The 19557-nt window shown below is 47.5% G+C and overlaps 1 protein-coding gene across 9 annotated transcripts in view; it reads right to left on the bottom strand.

The window, feature by feature from the left end:
• JCAD (junctional cadherin 5 associated) overlaps positions 1–19557 on the bottom strand; it is a 62053-nt gene that overhangs the window by 10633 nt on the left and 31863 nt on the right. For 2 of the 9 annotated variants that reach the window (XM_086742080.1, XM_086742075.1), the window contains exons 1-2: positions 18798–18878; positions 5458–5816 (exon numbers count right to left, since the gene is read on the bottom strand). In XM_086742080.1, the coding sequence (XP_086598206.1) occupies positions 5458–5756 (299 nt within the window). In that variant the 5' untranslated portion in view covers positions 5757–5816; positions 18798–18878. Of the gene's footprint in view, positions 1–5457; positions 5817–6988; positions 7053–10802; positions 10854–16257; positions 16371–18797; positions 18879–19557 lie in introns of those variants that run through there. The other 7 variants (XM_086742073.1, XM_086742081.1, XM_086742078.1 and 4 more) reach the window with 7 other exon arrangements.

Below are 19557 nucleotides of genomic sequence, written 5' to 3' on the forward strand. Positions count from 1 at the left end.
ATCAAACTGGGATAAGGAGCGTCTTGTTCATATTAATGCAACTGGATTAAGACTTAACATCTGAACAAAATGTTCTGCCTCTGGAGCACAAAGAACAGTTCGATTGCTGAACCCCAGGAAGTAACAGACGTCTTCATTAGGCGGTGAGATATAACAGGACATCTCCTATACTGGAAAGTTGATTGCAGTAATAATGACCATTTCCATGCCTCTCTGCATGTGGAAACATGCAACTGAACAAATGCTGCCTTCTTCTGAGATTATCAAATCTAACTTTTCATCTCATCCCAGAGCGGCTGTGGCACAATTTGTATCTGCTGTGCTCTCACCACAAAATGAGGTGAGAAACAGGGTCTAGCAATAGTGAGGAAGGAATGGACAGACTGCTTTTTCTGTTTGATTTTATCCCTCATCGTAAAAGGGTCTACAGAAATTGTAGGAAGTACAGAGTCATAGATTCCAAGATCCGAGGAGACCATTACGATAATTTAGTTTGACATCTTGCTCAGTGCAGGCCATCAGAACTCCCCGAAATGATTCCTGCTTCAGTGGTATCACATCTTTTACAAACGCATCTAAAAAATCTTGATCTTTAAATTTCCAGAGATGTTGTTGCAAAGCTTGATTCACCATTTTAAAAACCCCAAAGTAAACCCAAATTCTTATGGATCCAAATATAAAAACACCAGGGGAAGGAGGTATGGTAGACAATAGTACTGAGATTTGCAAAAATTGCAACTAACAGCACAGGAATTGAATGAATAAGCTGGCTGTTTAAAGGATTTAATAGGAAATCGGGAATAGGGAAGGAAGCATTACTCAACTCTTTCCTGGGAAATCACTAAAACAGAGGAGTTTTGGTTAGTTTGCCTTTTTAAAAACAAACAAAACTCAAGCTCGGACATTCATTAAAGTAAATTAGCCCTAGGTTAGGACAGCTTCAGTTACAGAAAGGATATTCTTCCATTTATTAAAAGCTGTTTAAAAGATTAAATTTCTTTTTAAAGATTAAAATATTAATAACGAGGCTCCAGTAATGAACTTCAGAACATGATACAGACCACCATATAACCTGTACTTTGTCATCATTGCAACGCGAGTACAGAAAAGCCATTTAAAAGGAGGTATTTAGAGCATTTTAAACCTCATCTTTTCTCTGATCTATTCACAAGGTGGATAATATCAGTCTCTGCAGCTCCTGGCTCAGGTGCTACAGGTGGTTACACAGACACCCTGTATCGTGGGCCCCGTAACCCTCTGGAGAGGATGGCACTGCACTGCGCAGTGGGAAGGCGATGCTCCAGTCCCCCCGAGGACCCTCCAGCTTAGCTCCAGTCTGAAGACTGCTCTGCTCACAAGGATGGAGAGCAGCTCCTGCACACCTGCACGCAGCAGGCAGGCAGGGAGGCAGGCAGCAGGGTAGGACAGCACAACCACACTGCAGCAAAGAGTGCCTCCTTCCAAGGTATAGGACACTTTTGGGTCTTGAAGTGGAATGAAGTGGTGGGAAAGGGAAGCATCCAAGAGCCACCTCAACTTCAAAATGCTATACTACAGGGTCAGCAATGTTACATCTCTGGATGCTAAATGCCACTCAGGCTGCAGTCTTTGTGTCTTCATATTAGCAATGGAAGAGATCGCACAGCCCCTCTTAGCAGCAGCTAGCCTCTGACTGTGCCACTGCAGTTCTGTCTCACTTCATGATGCACCGGTACTGACGCACAAAGAAATGCACACACGGACACAGCAGCTTGCAAGTGCTTCACAGATGGGAGGGTTGCCAAGGATGGAGTGGTCCCATAGGACCAACCAGGAAGATTTAAGTGCCAGGGACAGAACGGTCCCATGGGACCAAGGACGTAAGTTTTAACATTGTGAACTCTTCTAACAGGCCTGCTTCTAACGAATAACACATTTGCTGTCATAAAGTGCTTTTAATTGATTCTATATAAAATTAATCTAATGAAAATTGTTTAAAAAACCCTAACTATTGCTAGCTCTCTGTTAATCTTACGGCTTTGCAAGAAACGATGCCATCAGTCCACCCTACACTGGCTGCACGACCGTATTTCACTGAGCTGCCACTCTCAGAGCAATGGGTTGAAGCTGCCCAGTTCCCCTAGGATGATGCTGGACCACCAAGACCTTGCGTGACCCACATAATAGGGCCAGAAGTGAAGTGAAGTGTGAAGCCTTCCAAGCCAAAATCCTGTAGAATTAGGCCACTGCAGGGCTATCTAGGGAGTTTCTGTCCCTGTTTCTGGCTGCCAGCATGCGAGGTAGGTGTTAGGCACCCAGTAGCTCACTGTGCGTGAGCTGAAGGCACCAGGACACTGTAGCTGCAGGCACTGGGACTTCTGCGTCCAAGGAGGAGGCATTGTTACAAAGTTTCCAGGATTTGGCAGCAACGGAGAAAAATTTTCAGAGGGCTGTTCTGGACACTGGCAGCTTCTGTTCTATTTTGGGATCCTATCCTCACTTTTCTGAGCCTAACATTGGAAAACACCAGTACACTTTTCTCATTTTTCCAGGTGATCTCACTAATGATGCCATCTATTTATCTCTAAATCTGCTAACTACCAACATAGTTCCTCCCACACAAATAGCTAAGCAAATTGCCTCTTCTCTACACTCAGAAGAGAAGCAAGAGGGAGTTCTCCTTCTGTGAACTCTCTCATCTCTACCCACAGGGTCAGCTTCCCTATTTTCTTTGCCTCATCTCCCAAACATTTAAAGTGCAGCCTCCTAATGCTCAGTTAAGCCAGGATAGCCCTCCCACCATCTGCTCCCCCACACTTTGCCTGAAGAACAACGGAATGGAGCAAAACATCACTTCCCCACTCTGCCGGGGCGGCACTCCCTCCTTGCAAGCAGCAGCAGCGGGAGGTGTGATGTGTCCACATGCAGTTGCTATGAAGCTCTCTCCTCCTCCTCAGCAAGGATTGATCGGCAGAACAATCTCAATGAGTGAAGAGAACAGCATCATCCCTTGCCATCATGAAACACCCCGAGCCCTGCAAACCTGTCTGTGAAGGCAGAAATGAGGTGGGCAACATCACATGTTTGGAGGGTGATCAGTTCTTCCACATCAGTGGTCTGAGCATAAGTGTGGTGTAGATAATTGCTCATCTGAGGAGCCTGAATCATGTTCCAAATTGCCAAGGAGCTGGTCAAAGTCTGTCAAGGTTGTCAGGACACACACTGCCTCTTCTACCCTTCTGCCACTGTGCTGCGCTGGGAACGCAGCATCAGGAGATGGCTGCAGGAAGTCTCCGATGTCCAATGAGCAGTGTCTTCATGCTGGACCTTGTTGGGTGATTGTCCCCTCTTTGGGCCCAGATGGTCCCCAGATCTTCACAGTGTGCAGTTCTGCCTGAGAACCAGGAACCTGTTTCCTGTGATGGTCCAGAAACCAGACAGCGAGATCAAAGTTCACTGTGGCCTGCCCATAACAGGCCAGAACACCCCAAAGCGGGCCCTTACAAAACTCTTCCCTTCTGTTTTCAAGCAACTCACATTCGCATGACAGCCCTGTGCCTCAGGTCCTTCCCCAGGGCAGGGGAGTGGGTCTGGAGGGACATTGTCACCCTGGAGCTTAGCAACAAAAACACAGGTGCTGCGGCAACGAAACTGCAGGCAGCATTCCTGGGTCTGGCCCGGAGAGCTCTCTCCTCCCTGCCCGTACCAGCAGGACTGCGGAGGGTCGCGCTCTGCACCAGAGGCACTCTGCACACCCAGGGATGACAAGAAAGGGACGGCTGATACAAAGGTTCTTCCTTCTTCATAGCTGCTAGTGCCTTGTAAGAGTTCCCAATAGGCTCACTGGGAATTAGTTTGCTGTAGCAATAATAGTAAGAAAGTGTGACAAAGCCATTTCCAGAGCTGTGTTCCCTATTTTAAGGGGAAAAGCTGCTTTTTAAAATCAGGATATAATATTTAACTTTGCTGTAGACTGACAGGTTCCACCCCTTGCATTTTGAGATGTTAGAGACAGTTAAACTGTCAGAGAGCGTTATTTTGTAGGTAGCCAACACCAGCAGTTACAGATACCTCTGCCACACCCAAGATGTGGGGCAGAAGTGCGAGCCCCCCCAGAGGCAGGAGGCAGGCGAGGCAGCAGCCCTCCCATGCCGCTGTGCACCCACGCGGGCTCTGCCTTACAGGGCATGGGAGCAGCAGCGCTGCCATCGCTTCCAGCCTGGCACAGACATGCCTTCTTCACACCAGTTTTTCTCCACACTATAAATTCTGCTCCAAGGCCAATGGAGCACACTCTTTCCCTGCTTCAAATCCTTTTCCCCTTTCACTCTTTTTTTAGTATCTTTTCTCACTTTATTGATGCCCAGTTTACTTCACCCAAAACACACCATGAAGGATCCTCCATATTACCTTTAAATCTGTGTCCTCTCCTTCATTCTCCAGAAGGGATGGTTTCACCTGGGGACGTTCAGCGTGCCTGGGACTTGCTGCCCTAGAACCGCTTTACAGGGTGCACATCTCTTCCTGCCCGTTATCCTAGCTGGCAGCCAGAAGCCATTCCTGCTTCAGGCAAACAGGCATGCCACAGGAAGAGATATGAAGGGAAAGAGCAGACGAGCCCAGCAGTCAGGGGACACGTGCCTTTGCCACGTGTTACTGAAGGTCTTCGTAAGAAGACAAGCTCCCAAGGCGGCAGCATTTTGCCCTGCTTTCAGTTTCAAGCCCATTCGGCAGGAGGAAGGGGCTTTTCCTCATAAACCGTCATCACACTTGGGCTGGCTTCCAGTCCTGCTCTAGCCCCTTTCCTTTGTTCGTCGGCAGCACTCAAATAGCCGCAGAACAATGGCCAAGCCGCAGTGTGTACACACAGCTCTTCCTGCCCAGCCTGTCCCGGCCCCACAGCGCACGTACTCCGTGTACAAGAACGTTTGATGGAGTGACGACAAGAGCTTCCACTGGCTTGGAGCTGTTTTAAAAAGAAATGCACGGGCACCTTCTCATGTTTACTCCATGAGAGCGGAGTAAAAAGCCAGGGAAGTCCTTGGTGCATGTAGGAACATCCACTGAGAGCTGCACGTGGCTGAATCTGCAGTACAAAACAGAGTGTGTATGTGGCAGAAGAAGCTGGATTCAGTTTTTTTAAAACTGAAGAAAAGAAAGAACTTTTGCTCCTTATTTTAACTGTACTTGGACTGATCTTTTCTAAGCCCATCAGTGATACACACTATATTAGCAAATCACATTTCCCCACACTCGTCGACTTCCTATCACGCCAATATTCTCAAAGGCCTCACTCCAGCAGAAGGTGCATTGATGCTCCACTGCTTCATGTGGACTCACAGTGCATGGAAATGGTCACCAGTATGGGAGCAGGAAAGCATCACAGGAAGAAGGTGTCGAGGGTTAGGGTCATGCTTAGTTATCTGTCAGGACCAAAAGGAAGAAAAAGCAAAGCCATGGCATGATGCTGAAACTTACCCCCCTTCTGAAGTATGAAAAGTGGACAAACCCTGAAGGTCATGGTGGTAACCAGGACCCGCCTGCCTCCCTTGGCTCCCATGGCTGCTTTCAGTGCTGCTTGAGTTGGTTTTCACCAGAGGTTTCTTGCTGTATGCTCCAGCTCTTGATTCTGCCTCAAACCCATTCAGCCTTCTCTGAGCAGATCTATTCCCCGCAACTTCATGCCGGTATCCATCATATCTGTTCTCATATGAAACAGGGGGATTTTTTGTCAATTTGTATCCATGAGAAATCAGGAGGTCCTCGACACTGAACATATTGTGCTGGTTTCACTTACAGCTGTGCCATCAGAAAGCTCTTTCCAGCAGGATTCATCACTGGAAAACAAAACAAAAAACAAACAGAAGGTCGCTTTAAACAAGGAAAGATATCTTTGATCAGCTGGTAGGCTGCTGAACCTAAAAGCCTGATCCCCTGGCCTCAGTTTTCCACCCTTATAATAAAATAGATGGAGCAAAGTGCATGCGGATGCTGATGAATCATGTGCTGACCTTCCCTAGACAATACACCTCCATGCACTCAGCCAAGCGACAGATGCTGTGCTGCTGCTGACTCAGTCTGTTTCACTGAAGAATTCACTGGTGATTGCAGCTTTCAGATTTCACTAAATGATCTCAAAAAAATCTTCACATCGGAGGTAAGCCCATAATTTGAGTCAGGCATTTCCTTAAAAACAATTTTTCCCCAGTCATGGAGAGGTGTGCTCTGTATTACGTTTTAAGTTGGTGCAGGAGGAGGGGGTGGATTACAGGGCAATATGCCTCTCCCTATAGCTCTGCATATTCCAATTAAGAAAAAATGTTCACAGGAACAAGGACAAAATATGCATGAGAACAAAAATGAATTATGCAACCACATGAGAAACCCAGGTAATATCATGCAGTACCCCAGCTGAACAGTCGTTTTTACAGATTACTTTGTGGCCTGTGTTGGCCTGCTGGAAGTCAGTAATCTTCAACTAGAATAATACAAAACCTAAGATTTCAAGTATGATCTATTTTTACAGTGCACTTCCACTGTGTAAAATGACTGGAAACAACCCGAGATGCTTGTGTCTATTGTGTCTCAATGATTTCCAAGATACGGGACAGCTGAGATTTTTCTTCCCAGTGACAGCCCTCAGTTCTGCACTGACTACAGCAAAGATTCACCAAACTGAATCAGTTGGCCGGAAACAACCTCTGTTGTCTATACCACTCTCACAGCTTGTTACGGCAATTACGGAATACCCTTTCTTCCAGAGCTTTAAAGTAAGTGGAAGGTAATGATCTATTCTGTAGGTTGTGCACAACAACAGACCCATTCTGGTACATTTCTCCTTGCTAGAACTATGTTACCAGAAGAAAGAAGGGGAAAAAAAAAAAAGTTGCATAAAGAAGAAGTGAAACACACAGAAGTAATTTGCTATGTAAACCATAAAACACTTGAGATGATTTTCTCTGCATGAAGAGTTCATTTAACAAGCCTGGTGAGTACTGTGCGTCCTTACCAGTAGCAGGTCTACCCAAGGGACAGGAGCGCAGCATCGGCAGCTGCTCCAAAGAAGATTGTCCCTACAAAGATCATGAAAAGCAAGTGCATTTTCTACTCTGGGCTCTAATGCTCTTCTTGGGCAAGAAGAAAGGGAGAACTTTGTTCACTGCTGTTTACAATAATTTACTTTAGATGGGACAACTACCGAGATGGCTGCTGCACATTTATTAGTACTAAATCTCTCAGGCTACGTATACGCAGGAGTTGATCGGTTGTCCTAGAATATAAACCAGTTTCTGTGGTGCAGCACTCCATATATTATGGCCACTTTTTGCCTATCCAGCACCCCATCCATTTTCTGCTCTCACCCTGTCTCCTGGATGCTCTGCAGTCTGCGGAGCCAGTCTGGCCGGCTGCTCTGGGCCAGCCTGGTGTGTGGCTCCCGGGCACGCATGGACCCTCCAGCCGCCTCTGCGCTGTGCTGCCCGCAGCAGCCACGGCCCTCGCCCCGGGACAGCCCGCAGCGTGGAAAGACATGCAGAATTTTTATGCAGAGCCACAATTTAACCTGGAACACTGCAAAAGTGGCTTTTCAGCCTGAGAGCCTACTGAGCACTTAAACCGGTTTGTCTCTAGAGCTTAATGAATCTCTTCCCTTTTCACACATGTAACACTACACACCCTTTAAAAATAGAGAAACAAAGCTCTGTGCCGAAGATATTTTAGGAGTATCCCTTGCTAGAACAGGACTCCAAATTCCCAGTAAGTGCTCTGCGTACACGAGCCAGCAGTTAAGTACAAACAGGCAGAAAGCAGGGAGGAGCAGGACCCTTCCCTCTTGGAAGGAAAGGAAGGCTACATAAGTTTTTTTTGAATGCTGCTCTGAAAAGCTGATTTTCCATCCACCTGCCACCCTGAACTGTGCAAGGAGCCAGGTACGAGCAGAGCGAGGGGAACAGCTGGCTGCTAGAGCTGTTCAGCTTCTAACAAGAGAAAGATCCAATGTGACGACCATAAACAGCAGAAAGCCCATTGGAGCGCTCACAGGTGCAAGGAAGAAATGTGCTTTTCCTGTTATTATTGTCAGATTGGCTTGGAGCACCACTTAACCCTCTCTCTGCCGCCCGCTGCCACCATGGTGCCATCAGAGAAGCAAAGCCGAGTGGGCAGGAAACCTCCAGCCCGTGGGATTTACACTGATCCTCCTTTTGGCACCAGTGATGAGGAGCAACAGGTTGGAAAAGCACCATGAGGAACTGGTGTGACCATCTCTTCCTGCTCTGCAAACTTATCACGTGTGGAAGGGAAAACCCCATGGTGCTATGGGCGGTGGGAAGGCCTGGCAGGGAGCGGAATGCCATCGCTGTACCCATCACAGCTCCGCAATGGGAACAAACAAGGCAGAGAAGCCTGCACCCCTCTGCCTGCTGCGGTGCCCTGGGCACCAGCCTCCCTGATGGGCTCAGCACATCGAGAAAGGCCCCATGCCTGTGATGCAGGCTCCCAGGAGCCAGTAGCAGTGGTGGCAGGTGGCTGCTAGCTGGGACGCTGGTGGGACACGTTCCTTGAAGGGCTGTGCAGAGGTCACAAGGAGCCCTTGTCCCCCTGCATCGGACCTGGCCAGGGCAGGGGAGCTGGAGGCCCTGCCTGAGCAAAGCCTGTAGGACATCAACCATGTCAGCACCCAACATCCGCAAAGATGCTGGCCAGCTTTCCAAACCTGGCTGCAGCACTGGGACATTCTTCCCACCCTCCCTTAGATAAATAAATCTAAAAAATAAAATCAAAGGAGTTGGATTGGCAGGAGTAACAAAACTGTTGCTGCAGAACTGTCTTGTAAATAATCTGTCAGACTGGGCCAAAGAGTAAAGGCTGTGCAGAGCTTCTAATTTGAGGGAAGATCAACAACGCTGGAAAACAGTTTGTTTTTCCAGGGCTCATTTGTTTTGTTTGCCAATGACATCAGTGCTTTCTGATAGGGTTTGCTTCCTGAGGATGCCTGCTATCTTGCCAGCGTTTCCGACTTGTCCCCGTCAGCCGGTACAACTCCGTATTACACTGGAAACGGGGGCCAAGCTTTTCTCTGGAAACTTCTCAACAGCACTCTCAGATGCAAAGAAACAAGCACAGGCTGACTAGCGGAAATCGGCATCAGCCCCCGTGTGCGCGGACACAATGGGGACCCGCAGCCTCGGCGAGTGGGACACAATGGGACCACCAGATGGAAACGTCATCAGAGCACCTTGGCTCGGGGTGGTCTGTCCCAGAGCAGGGATCTCATCACTGGCCCTGAGAAAAGCCCAAAGCGCTCCTGAAAGACACCCTGAAGAAAGCTGGTGCTAGAGTTTCCTCTCAGCTGCTCCTGGAGCCCATTCTCAGTGGCAGAAGTGCCCTGGGTTCTGTTGATGGTCTGCCTTTATCTGCAGGTTCTTCCAGTGGGAAGGGTTCCCAAGCCTTATTATTTAGGGTGGTTCCACCACCACCTGTACAATGACCAGTACCAGTGATGATGAATGCCAACACTTACAGCAGTGGCAGAAGCAGCTCTTACCTCCATGCTCTGAAACAGCTTGCGTGCTGCTGAATCCTCTCCGCGTGGCATTTAGAGCAGCCCATTGGCGTGGTCCTTCCCTTAGCCCTGGTTCGGGAGAGCGTCCTGGTACAGCACCCACATATTGAGTGGGAGACCAGAAGCGACAGAGAATTTGGCCCTGGCTGCCCTCTGTTACATCTCTCCTGCCCTCTGCTACTTGAAATAAAGTGGAAGGTGGCAGCCCTTTAACTGTTTGGATATGACCCCTGAAACTCCTTCTTGTGCATGATTTGCCCTGCCCACCTCTGCAGAACTATTTGTAACACTTTTGTAGGTGACTCTGTACAACTTTACAGAAAACATCAAAGGATCAGGATTCATACTGCAAAACAAAGCATACAAACCACAAATTGCCAAAATCAAGGCACCCTGCATGGACACAGGAGTTGCCACAGTCTGTAATTACATGACTTCGGGCTACTGAAGACTGCAGGACTCCTGCCTCATTTGATAAACCAGCCTGGTGATGCTAGTCTTCCTGGGCTTTATCTACAGCAGCTATCCAAACATTGTTCTGAAGACAGAGTTACTAACAGGCATCTGAATTACAAAGCGTATTATCCAGATGGGTCGCACATTAAACTAGCTTATCTTCACTCACATCTGGGTGACATTATTCCCATTTCATATCAGACGTGTGCCAGACAGAAGTATTTATGTGGCTAAACTAAAGTGAAAACACAGCTCTCCATTCTAGGCACCCAGTCTGAAGTGTCTACAACCTGATTTTTCAAAGCACTTAGCCTTAAAACTGAACTAGGTATGTTCAAAGCAAGAACCTAGTGCCTCTGCACGTCAAGCCAAGTGTAGCAAGTCTGGTGCCCACATAACGAAGAAATGGGATAAGCCAAAAAAATCAGTTGCAGGAATTTGTCTACCTTGCTTTCTTTTGTCCCTTTGCCCGTCTAAACCAGCACCAATGCTTTTGTCCAGGCAGCTCCTATCTCCCACCCCTGTCAGCTTCTCACTCCAGGCACACCGGTGCTTTCATTTCCCACTTCCCAATCTTCTGGCCAGTCAGAGCTGCCTCTCCTTCCCACTGCCCCCCAGCATCCGTCCCCTGCCTTCCTGTCTCCTGGTCCCACCAGTCCGTCTGCTCTTCCCACACCACCCACCACTGTGCTAGCCAGTCCACCCTGCTCTCCACCAGTCCTCTGTTCACATCCCTCAGCCCAATTTTCCTCCTTCCTGTCCTGATAACCAGTCTCTGTCCCATCTATGTGTCCAGCAGAAGTACCTTTGTGCCTGCTCTCTGCTCCCAGGTCCGAGATCGCAACATCACCTGTACCTGGAAAAAGCAGGAGCCATCATTACAGGGACAACCCAGCTCTGCTGCCACAGCCCTGGGCAGGGGCACCACGCTGGGGCTGTGCAGATGTGCTTTGCTCGAATGCCTCTTGGAGTGGTTAGGGCACGAGCGCCGTGCCTGCGTAGGGCTGGGTCACGAGTGGCCTGCTCAGCACCAGAGGATGCAAGGTGCTGATGGATGGGAGGAAAAAATCTTCAGAAAACAGAGCAGCTAGAAACAAAGACGAGTCTGGCGAGAACATGCGCGGACATCTCCAAGCCTTGTCACCATAGATCCTGTTCCTGAACATGATGGCACCGCAGCTCTCAATCAAACAGCTGGAGGATTTCTTTTCTTTCCCCTTTTTAATGTGGGCAAAACAACATTCCTTCTCTCCTCCGTCCTCGTTTTCCTTGGAAATGGTTGAATTAGTTGAGCTGACGATATTCAAACAAATTTAGCCTGAGAGAGAGACACAACCTGAAAGTCTCAGATGAAGTGATAAAAGCCTGACAGACTACAGCAATGGAAAACAGGTTCTTGTAGCAGAAGTTTTAATACTAGATGGTACAACCTGCTCAGTCTAAATATAACTCTGAGCTACATCCCAGGAGATTATGTAAGTCTTTGGCCATTGTAGTAGCTCCTGTTTTCTCACTCTGGTTTAGCATGTGTGCATATCAGATAGCTTATAAAAAATAAACACATTAAATGAAGCTTTTAGCTTGACCATTTCATCTTTCTTTGGGACAATAAAGTCAGATGGGACTGTGGACTGCAGGCTGCTGTGCCGCTGTGCGTGCAGCTGCCCTGGTGCGCCGTGCCCCTGCCCTCGGCTGCGGAAACAACCACCAGCACATCCACTGGCCTGCAGACACACGCTCCATCGGGAAAGATAATATTCATGTGCTTGAAGAGCCTTCAACAATAATGTTCACTATGATCACATCTCAGATATTTAACGCAAAGATAGTCTAGAACACAGGGAAAAGAGAATCAAGAATACTAATGTAAGTCAGATGTATTCAACTCGGCAGGGCTTAATTAAGCGTAGGCTAGGAGTAAGGAAGGAGTAGGGAACTAGCCAGGGCAGCCTCTGAGCCATGACCTCAGAGAAATTCTCAAAGGATAGGCGAAGGGCAAACATGTTATCTAACTTCAAACAAAAGAGGGAAGGAGACAGATCTGAGGTATCGTAGACCAAACAGCCTGGCTTTGATATCGCCTCAGAAAAATTATTATTCAACTCACTTGTAAATACTTATAACAGGTGCCGATTTATCGCAGAGCGGGAGGGAGCGAGTATGCGATCCAGGAGGAGCAGCGGCGTTTCCAGCTCCCTGCCCCGCGCTGCAGCTGCATCCACTCCCACATGATAAAGGCATGAGAAAACAGAAAACACGGACTTGTCAAGAACAAATTAAGTCTAATCCATTTAATTTTCTTCTTTGACGGAGTCGGGTGCATAGTGACTAGGAAGGAAAAAACCAGTAGGAGTCGCACATTGGAACGAGGAAAGCTTTTGAGGAATGTATGTGATAGTCTTATATGCAAACCAGGTGAATACAATTTAGGTGTAATTTACTCTAGGTGGGTATACAAATGTTTTGAATCTGTACTCAAGGAATAGTTAGTGAATTCAATGTCAACCTGAAAAGACACATAAGGTCTGTGCCTGGGGTCTTGCTCTATTCAGTATTTCCATTAATGACTTGTAAATTAGAATAAAGATTACAATTACAAATCTGTAGGGAGTGCTGCGAGCATTTTCAGGGATTACAATTAGAATAAAATCTTAATAAATTAGAGACCCAGTCTGCAATTAATGACTGAGATTCAATACAGGCAAGTGCAAAGCTGAAGAAGGATGCAATGCAGAAGTGCAAAATGGAGCAGTATGGCAAAAGGGTCTCGAGAGCCAGAGCCACAAAGAGAGAGGACATCAAGAGTAGCACAGGGCTTGGTACACGCAGGTGAATATGCTTAGAGATATACTAAGAGGAGCATCACGAGTCAGGCTCTTTACTCCTCTTGGCCCTATATGCAGTTTTGGGCCCTAACTCAGGCAAGATGCTGCTCCCTGCCACTTTCTCGCAAGAATTAAAAGTTTAGGAAGTGTGACCCCTCGAGAAGAGGCTACAAGAAGTGGGCTTGTTCATCTGAAAGAACAAGGAGGAGGAATGAGGGTGAGAGAATGAGAGATGGTAACAAGTTTCAAATATGTCAGGCTGCTAAAAGGCAGTGATAATCTTGTCCTGCTCCCTGTGGATGTGGAAAACTGAAGGGCCTGTTTTAGCATGCAGCAAGGGAGATTTAGGTTAGATACTGGGGGGAACTGTCTAGCCATGATGATAGTTAACCACTGGTTACACTGGGAGGCTGTGAATCTCCATCAACAGAGGGAGGTTTCCAAGAACAGGCTAAGTGAAGATCTATCAGGAACAGTGCAGATGAAGCAGATCCTGCCTCAGAACCAAGGGATTTGGGATGGAAACAAAATATTTTTACATTCTTCCTCTCTCTTCCCTGCCAAAAAAAAAAGGTATTGTTTTGTTGGTATACCCCACACCTGGAGTTCCCAGACTTCAAATATCAAGTATTTCCCACCTTGATTCCTCAGTTATAGTTCATTGGCCTCCGTTCTCTCCTGTGGGGCAGGCTCCCTGGCTTTGTATGCTCCCCTGAACTTCCATGTACCTCCATGCTGAGCCACAGACAGCTGAGGCGGATCAGTGCATTGGTTTTTGGGAGCTGAAGTCCTCTGGGATGTACAAAGATGTGGGGTCAAAAGCACAAATCCTCAGGGTAATACATCATACACAAGACACTGTTTACCAGTCTGATCTTCACTCCAACAAAATCAACGCCCTTCTGTACAAGAATCCCAGTCTCATAGCCACCTTGCCTGAATTACAATGTGGCTTTCACTATCCAAAGTAAAAGGAACACTTTACCACAAAATGCCATCAATGCCACCTTGCACCCCCCTGTCCCGACATCCTCTGCTCTGCGGGGAAGAGTGAGGAGGTGCCAGGGGCAGGCAGGCCAGCCTGGCAAGGTGGCAAGTATGACTTCACAGAAGAAGAAACTTTGCGTCTCCTCCAGGGATGGGAGGGATAGAGAGACTGAGACGCAAGAGACACGCTCATGTTGAAGGCTCCTGCACAGAGAAGATGCAGTAGATGACCTGGGTGGAGGTACAAGAGCAGAGTCCTGACCAGAAGACTTGTATCAGATCATGGGCACACACCAGAAAAAGCTTCAAAAAAGTTCCCATTGCAGCCAACAACGAGGGCTTCAAAGCCACTAGCACTAAATGCGCAATCATCTCTGCTGACTACATGGGAAGAAGACCTGCCAAAGTCATTGGTGGAAGATAAGCCAACTCTTTGTTGGCTCTGCATGTCTTCCCAGGCCTGTGTTTGTCTCCCATTCATCTCAAAGAAATTAAAAAGAAATCTGTGAATTTTTTTGTTTAATCCTCATTACCTGTGGGCAGGAGGGTTCACATTTTTTTCCTAACACAGAGATTCACAGACAGTGAAAATTACAGCTTACACCTTCTTTGCATTCTTTGAGCAAAAAGTCCTCTCTGAAATCACCGAGGCACTGTGCCAGAGAATAAATTAATGATACGACGTGTCTCCAATAGAATTAGGAAGTGGAGAGGAGAAGAGGAGCGAGTCTCAAAGAGTTCATTTAACTCTCAGAAGGTAGTTATTCCTGTCTTGTATCTCACTAGTGCAGATGCATCAGCAAACCCGCTGTGGCATGAGAGAGAGTGCAGAGCATCTCCTGGGGGAGACCTTAACGAGTGACGGCTGCTCTCCAGGGGCTGCCAGCCCCATTCGTTAGAGGTTTCAGGTCATATTTCAAAGTTTGCCTTCTCAGATTTGCCAAGAAAAAATGGTAGAGTGCTAGATATTTTTTTTTTTAAAGTAGTGTGGGTGTTTGAGTACTGGCTTCACACAATGATGAAATACGTGTCTGATGATGCATGGATGGGAGTTTCTATCTGAAATAAGGTTGATTTTTAAATTTGCCGTGGACCAATCCAGCTCCGACTGAGCACTGATTCGCTGAGGCTCATAAGCATCCAAACAGAAGTAAACGCATAAAGGGAGAGAGGAAACGTCCAAGCATGCACAGATACTGCTGCTCATATTAGCTGGTTTTCAAAATGTCAACAGCTCACTTCCACCGATGACAGAGCAGCACATTACTCCACTGAAACCGGTCCAGATTTTTTTCGGAGAAGGAGCAATTGTTAAAGAGCACTCAGTGCTACTCTGCGCTCCAGATATAACCAGTCCTTCGACCAATTGGCAGCATATGGTGCATTTCCTCAAATGACAGCTTTTGTTTGTCACAACAGGAGAGTAAAATAGTACATTTATTAAACAAAGCCTAATTAGCCAACTCTATCCCTCCCAAAAAGGAACTGCAGAAGAGGATATCTTTTAGGACTTGGACAATGTTTCCATGCTGTTTATGACACTGTACAGAGCAATTCACGCTGGTGGAACAAAGCACATGGAATCAATCACATTTGTTGCTCACATCTTAAAATCAAGATGTTAAGGGTTTATCATCCCACCTAAAATACCTATGACAAAGTGCTCATAAGCTACTCCCATGCTAGGACTACATGGATCATTTTTATTGTTCGCATGGTTTTTGACAGAAAAGCTCCCCATCTGTACAAACCAAATAAAAAGGATTTCAATAATAACTGCATTAAATCTTTCCAAGTACATATTTTTAATAAGGGATCCATCACATAGTTGAACTTCTTAGAGGTGACAGTGACATGACTTATAGAGCCTGGCCCCTGTGATCAAAAGGATTACACACATTAGCATCCTACTAATCACAGCAGGACGGGCCGGCCCATCAGGCCAGGACTGACGGAGGAGAGATCCGTAAACAAACACTTTCTCCCGCTCACAACCATGGCTGGGCACAGAGGCGCTCTGAGGTTGGTGTGGTCTTCTCCTCTTTCAAAGAGATAAGGATTGTGTCTGCTGGAGTAAATAAATTCTCAGCATAGTCTTACGCATCTGTTTGTTTACTCATTTTCAGACATTACCATCCCTCTCCTGTGCTGTTATCCCTTTTATATTACCCTTGTATGTATAATCAAATGTGCTCTCTTCTGGATTGACCCTCTGCTTCTTCCTGTATTATAGATGCCTTTGATCTTTCTTTCTTGCATCTGTGTGTCCTGCCTTGTAGTCTCAGCAGGATTTCCCCCCGACCCCTTGCACTACCAGAAAATAAATGCCAAAGTAGCATTTGTATGCGTTAGCATAGGAAAAAAAAAAAAAGACAGACACTCAAGAAGCCTACGCACAAGCACTGTCACGCTGCTGAGGCCCCGCGTGCGCTGGGCAGGGCTGCCTACCGGTGAGGTAGACCCAGGCTGGTGAGCGTGGTGAGCGGTGGCCCAGCTCCTGAGCACGACTGAGCCCCCTGGACCAACAAGGCGAGCTGCCATCATCATGACAGGGGAAAAGGGACCATCCTAAAATTCCAGAAATGGCTGTTAATTTTTCCCCCTTCGTCACACACTTGGTGACTTGCAGGGTGCCCTCAGCACTTTCAAAAAGCAGAACTCAGCCTCTAACTTTTTTTTTTTTTCAGCTAGCTCAGATTTAAAAACCTATTCCCTTGCCCCACCATTTGAGATGCTCCAAGTTAGAGCTGACAAATTCTATTAATATCCTAACTGTAATACTCTTGGGCGGCAAAGAGGCTGCTGCTGGTTTTTGTTCTTCCCAACACTGCCAATACCAGAAGAACTGAGGGTTATCTCTAGGTAGATGTGAAAAGATGCCATCAGTTCACACAGAAACCTTAACGATCACATCAAGAATGCTGAAAGGCTGACCAACCCCTTCCTTCATAGCTGGAACTGGTGAGTAAGCTTCCCCAGTAAGCCCGAGTCCACTGGCTCTTGAAACAAAGCACAATAACAAGGTTGCAGAAAGTGAGATAACCCGCTCCACTCAAGACATGGAAAACAACATCTGTTAAAAAAGCCAAATAAACTGGTGTAATGGCTTCAGCAAGAGACCCAGAGGATTTTAGAGATGCAGCTCGTGGCTTGGTCAACACATTGTGAACAGCAAATTACAAGAGAACAATTGTTTCATACCAAGCTCTCCCACCCCTGAACTCCCTCAAGGTTAATTAGGATGGCCTCCAGCCAAATTAATTAGAAGAGAAGATTTGGGCAGGACTTTGCTATGTACTCGTAACTAGTTCCAAGGTGACCGAGAAGTTCAGAAATGCCTCACCTTCCAAATAAAGCCTACTTGGCAAAACCCAGGCTCACATGTGCCATGTCATTTCTCTGACAATCAGGAGAAACACTTAAAAGTAATCTTTCCCTAACTAACAGCTAAGGCAGAAGAATTTTCTGCATCCTTCCCACCAAACAATATGCCCTTGTTTATTTTCTGTATGCTTTTTAGGTCATAAGAGGCCAGGGAAATTATGCATCTAAAGAACAATATACCACTGTAATACGCCACTTGACACACACAGCCTGGCAGGCTCTGAAAGATCCGTCTTTTCCAAGGGCTGGCGAATACATGCTGCAGCATGAAGAAATCCTGAACATCACCATAGGAAGGGAGGATGCAGGAGTGTGCCCAGACTTCCAAACATCAGCCTAAATTGGTATTTTAGGTGGTCTTACAACATGCCCCTGTGGCACAGCTTAGGAGAGCATCCTACCTTGAGGGGGACAAGCCCTGCCCAGCTTCTCTGCCCCGAGGCACCAGCCTGCCCTGACCTTCTCCAGACTCCTGCTGCCCTGGGCATCCTTGGCAAAGGGAATAGCTGGCAGAATCACACTTTTTTTTCCTCCAAGTAGTACCATCGTGAGTAGTAGAACTGCAAGACCATAGTAGGGCAGGGCAGATCTAGCCTCTGTGATTACAAACCAGAAATTAAGGCTCTTGCAGCAGCTGCATCCCTGAACTGCAGAGCCCTTCTCTGTCATTAATCTGATATTCTTTAGTTTGAAGCTGGAAGGCTGCTATTTTCCATGTGTCTGTTACTCACTAACAGCAACAGCGTTTCTGGGCAGAATCAGAACTTTTAAAGCAACAAAGAGAAAATGCTTCAGCTCCTGCTAAGAAGTGTAGCTGAATACTTTTCGGCAGGACACAATTCTCATTGTCACTTGCCAAGATTTAATGTCTTGACCATGTGGATCAGACTGACTGCCCGGAACAGTTACATGGTATTTTCACTTAAAGACATGGGCTGGACTAACTGAACATGCCACAAAAAAAAAAAAAAGTCATTATTCTCAACTCTTGACAAAAAAAGAAAGAGGAAAAAAAAAGCCCACCAAAACTGGATAGATGCAAGAGTGCTTTGGCACAGATCCAGCAGCAGGCTAAGGCCATAATTTGTAATTCTGAGGCAATTATGAAATGACATAACAGCACAGATCTCCTTCTGACATAACAGCCTTTTTTTTTTTTCCATCTCCTTTGCAACAGTCCGTGGTTTAAAACAACCACCAAAAAGGGAAATAACCCCAAAAGCTCTCTTTGACCGCTGTCTAAATATCGGAATAAGACCAAACGCCCAGAGGGGCGGCAGGGGACGTTTCGGACCCTGATGCCACATCCTGCTCGGTGTCACGGGGACCCGGCACCCAGTCGCAGCCAGTGCCCCGCTCCCGGGCGCAAGGGACCGCAGCGACTGGTGTTAAAATAAAGGCGAGCGACCTCCATCCGACCGGTTTTCCCGGGATTCCGGGAGAGCTCGGGATGTGGGGCTCCTCATCCAGACACGAAGGTGGGGGGAAAGAGAGGAACGAGCAGGTGCAAAGTGGGACACCTCCGAGACCCCCCCGAAAAGCCTCTCCGTCGTTTCACACATTCCCCCACCTCCAGCTGCCCCCCACCCAGCCAGGATTCTCACCTCTCCGGGCATCCGCTCCGGGACCCACGGGTGGCGGCTGGGGCCACCGCGTTCAGCGGCCGCGGCAGCCGGGAGGCTCCGAATCCACGGGGGGGTGGGGGCGGGACGGGGCGAGGGGGGGGGCGAGCGGGGCGGTCCCGCCCCGCCCTCCTCCCCCCTCGCCCCGTCCCGCCCCCCCCCCGCGCAACTCCATGCTCTCCCCGCGGCCGAAAATCCCAATTCCTTTTTTTTTTCTTTCTTTCTTTCTTTCTTTCTTTCTTTCTTTTTTTCTTTCCACCGGTCCAGCATTTTAGGTGCGAAGCCAGGCTGGGGCGGGGGGACATCTCTGACAGCGGACAGCATCCTTCCAGAGAGATAACCCAGGAGAATCTGGCCCAGGAGCTTGCCCCAGGAACAGTTTTACATGGGGTTAAATTATTTTCTCCAAAAAGTTGAATAGAGGCCTCCTGCCCCCTTCCCTCTGCATGGCTCAGCTGAGAAGAAAGACATCAACTCTCATCAGGAGAAAAAATCTGCAGAAGGGAAGACCACAGGGCTTGTCCTCACCGTGGTTTTCACCAGGACGTCCACAAGCGTTTTCGAAGAGTTGCTGGTTGCCTGCTTCCCCACCTCTCCCCTCCCCGTCATTTATTCAGCCTCTAGAAACAGGTGAATAATTTGCAGATCTGTCTTGGTTTAATGACGCTCTTGAAAGACTGTGTTTGGGAATCATTTACTTCAGCAATTGCTTGGGCCCATCATGTCTTAATTGACTTTCACC

Source organism: Chlamydotis macqueenii, chromosome 2 (genome assembly GCF_036417535.1).
Source record: "Chlamydotis macqueenii isolate bChlMac1 chromosome 2, bChlMac1.mat, whole genome shotgun sequence".
NCBI lineage: Eukaryota > Metazoa > Chordata > Aves > Otidiformes > Otididae > Chlamydotis > Chlamydotis macqueenii.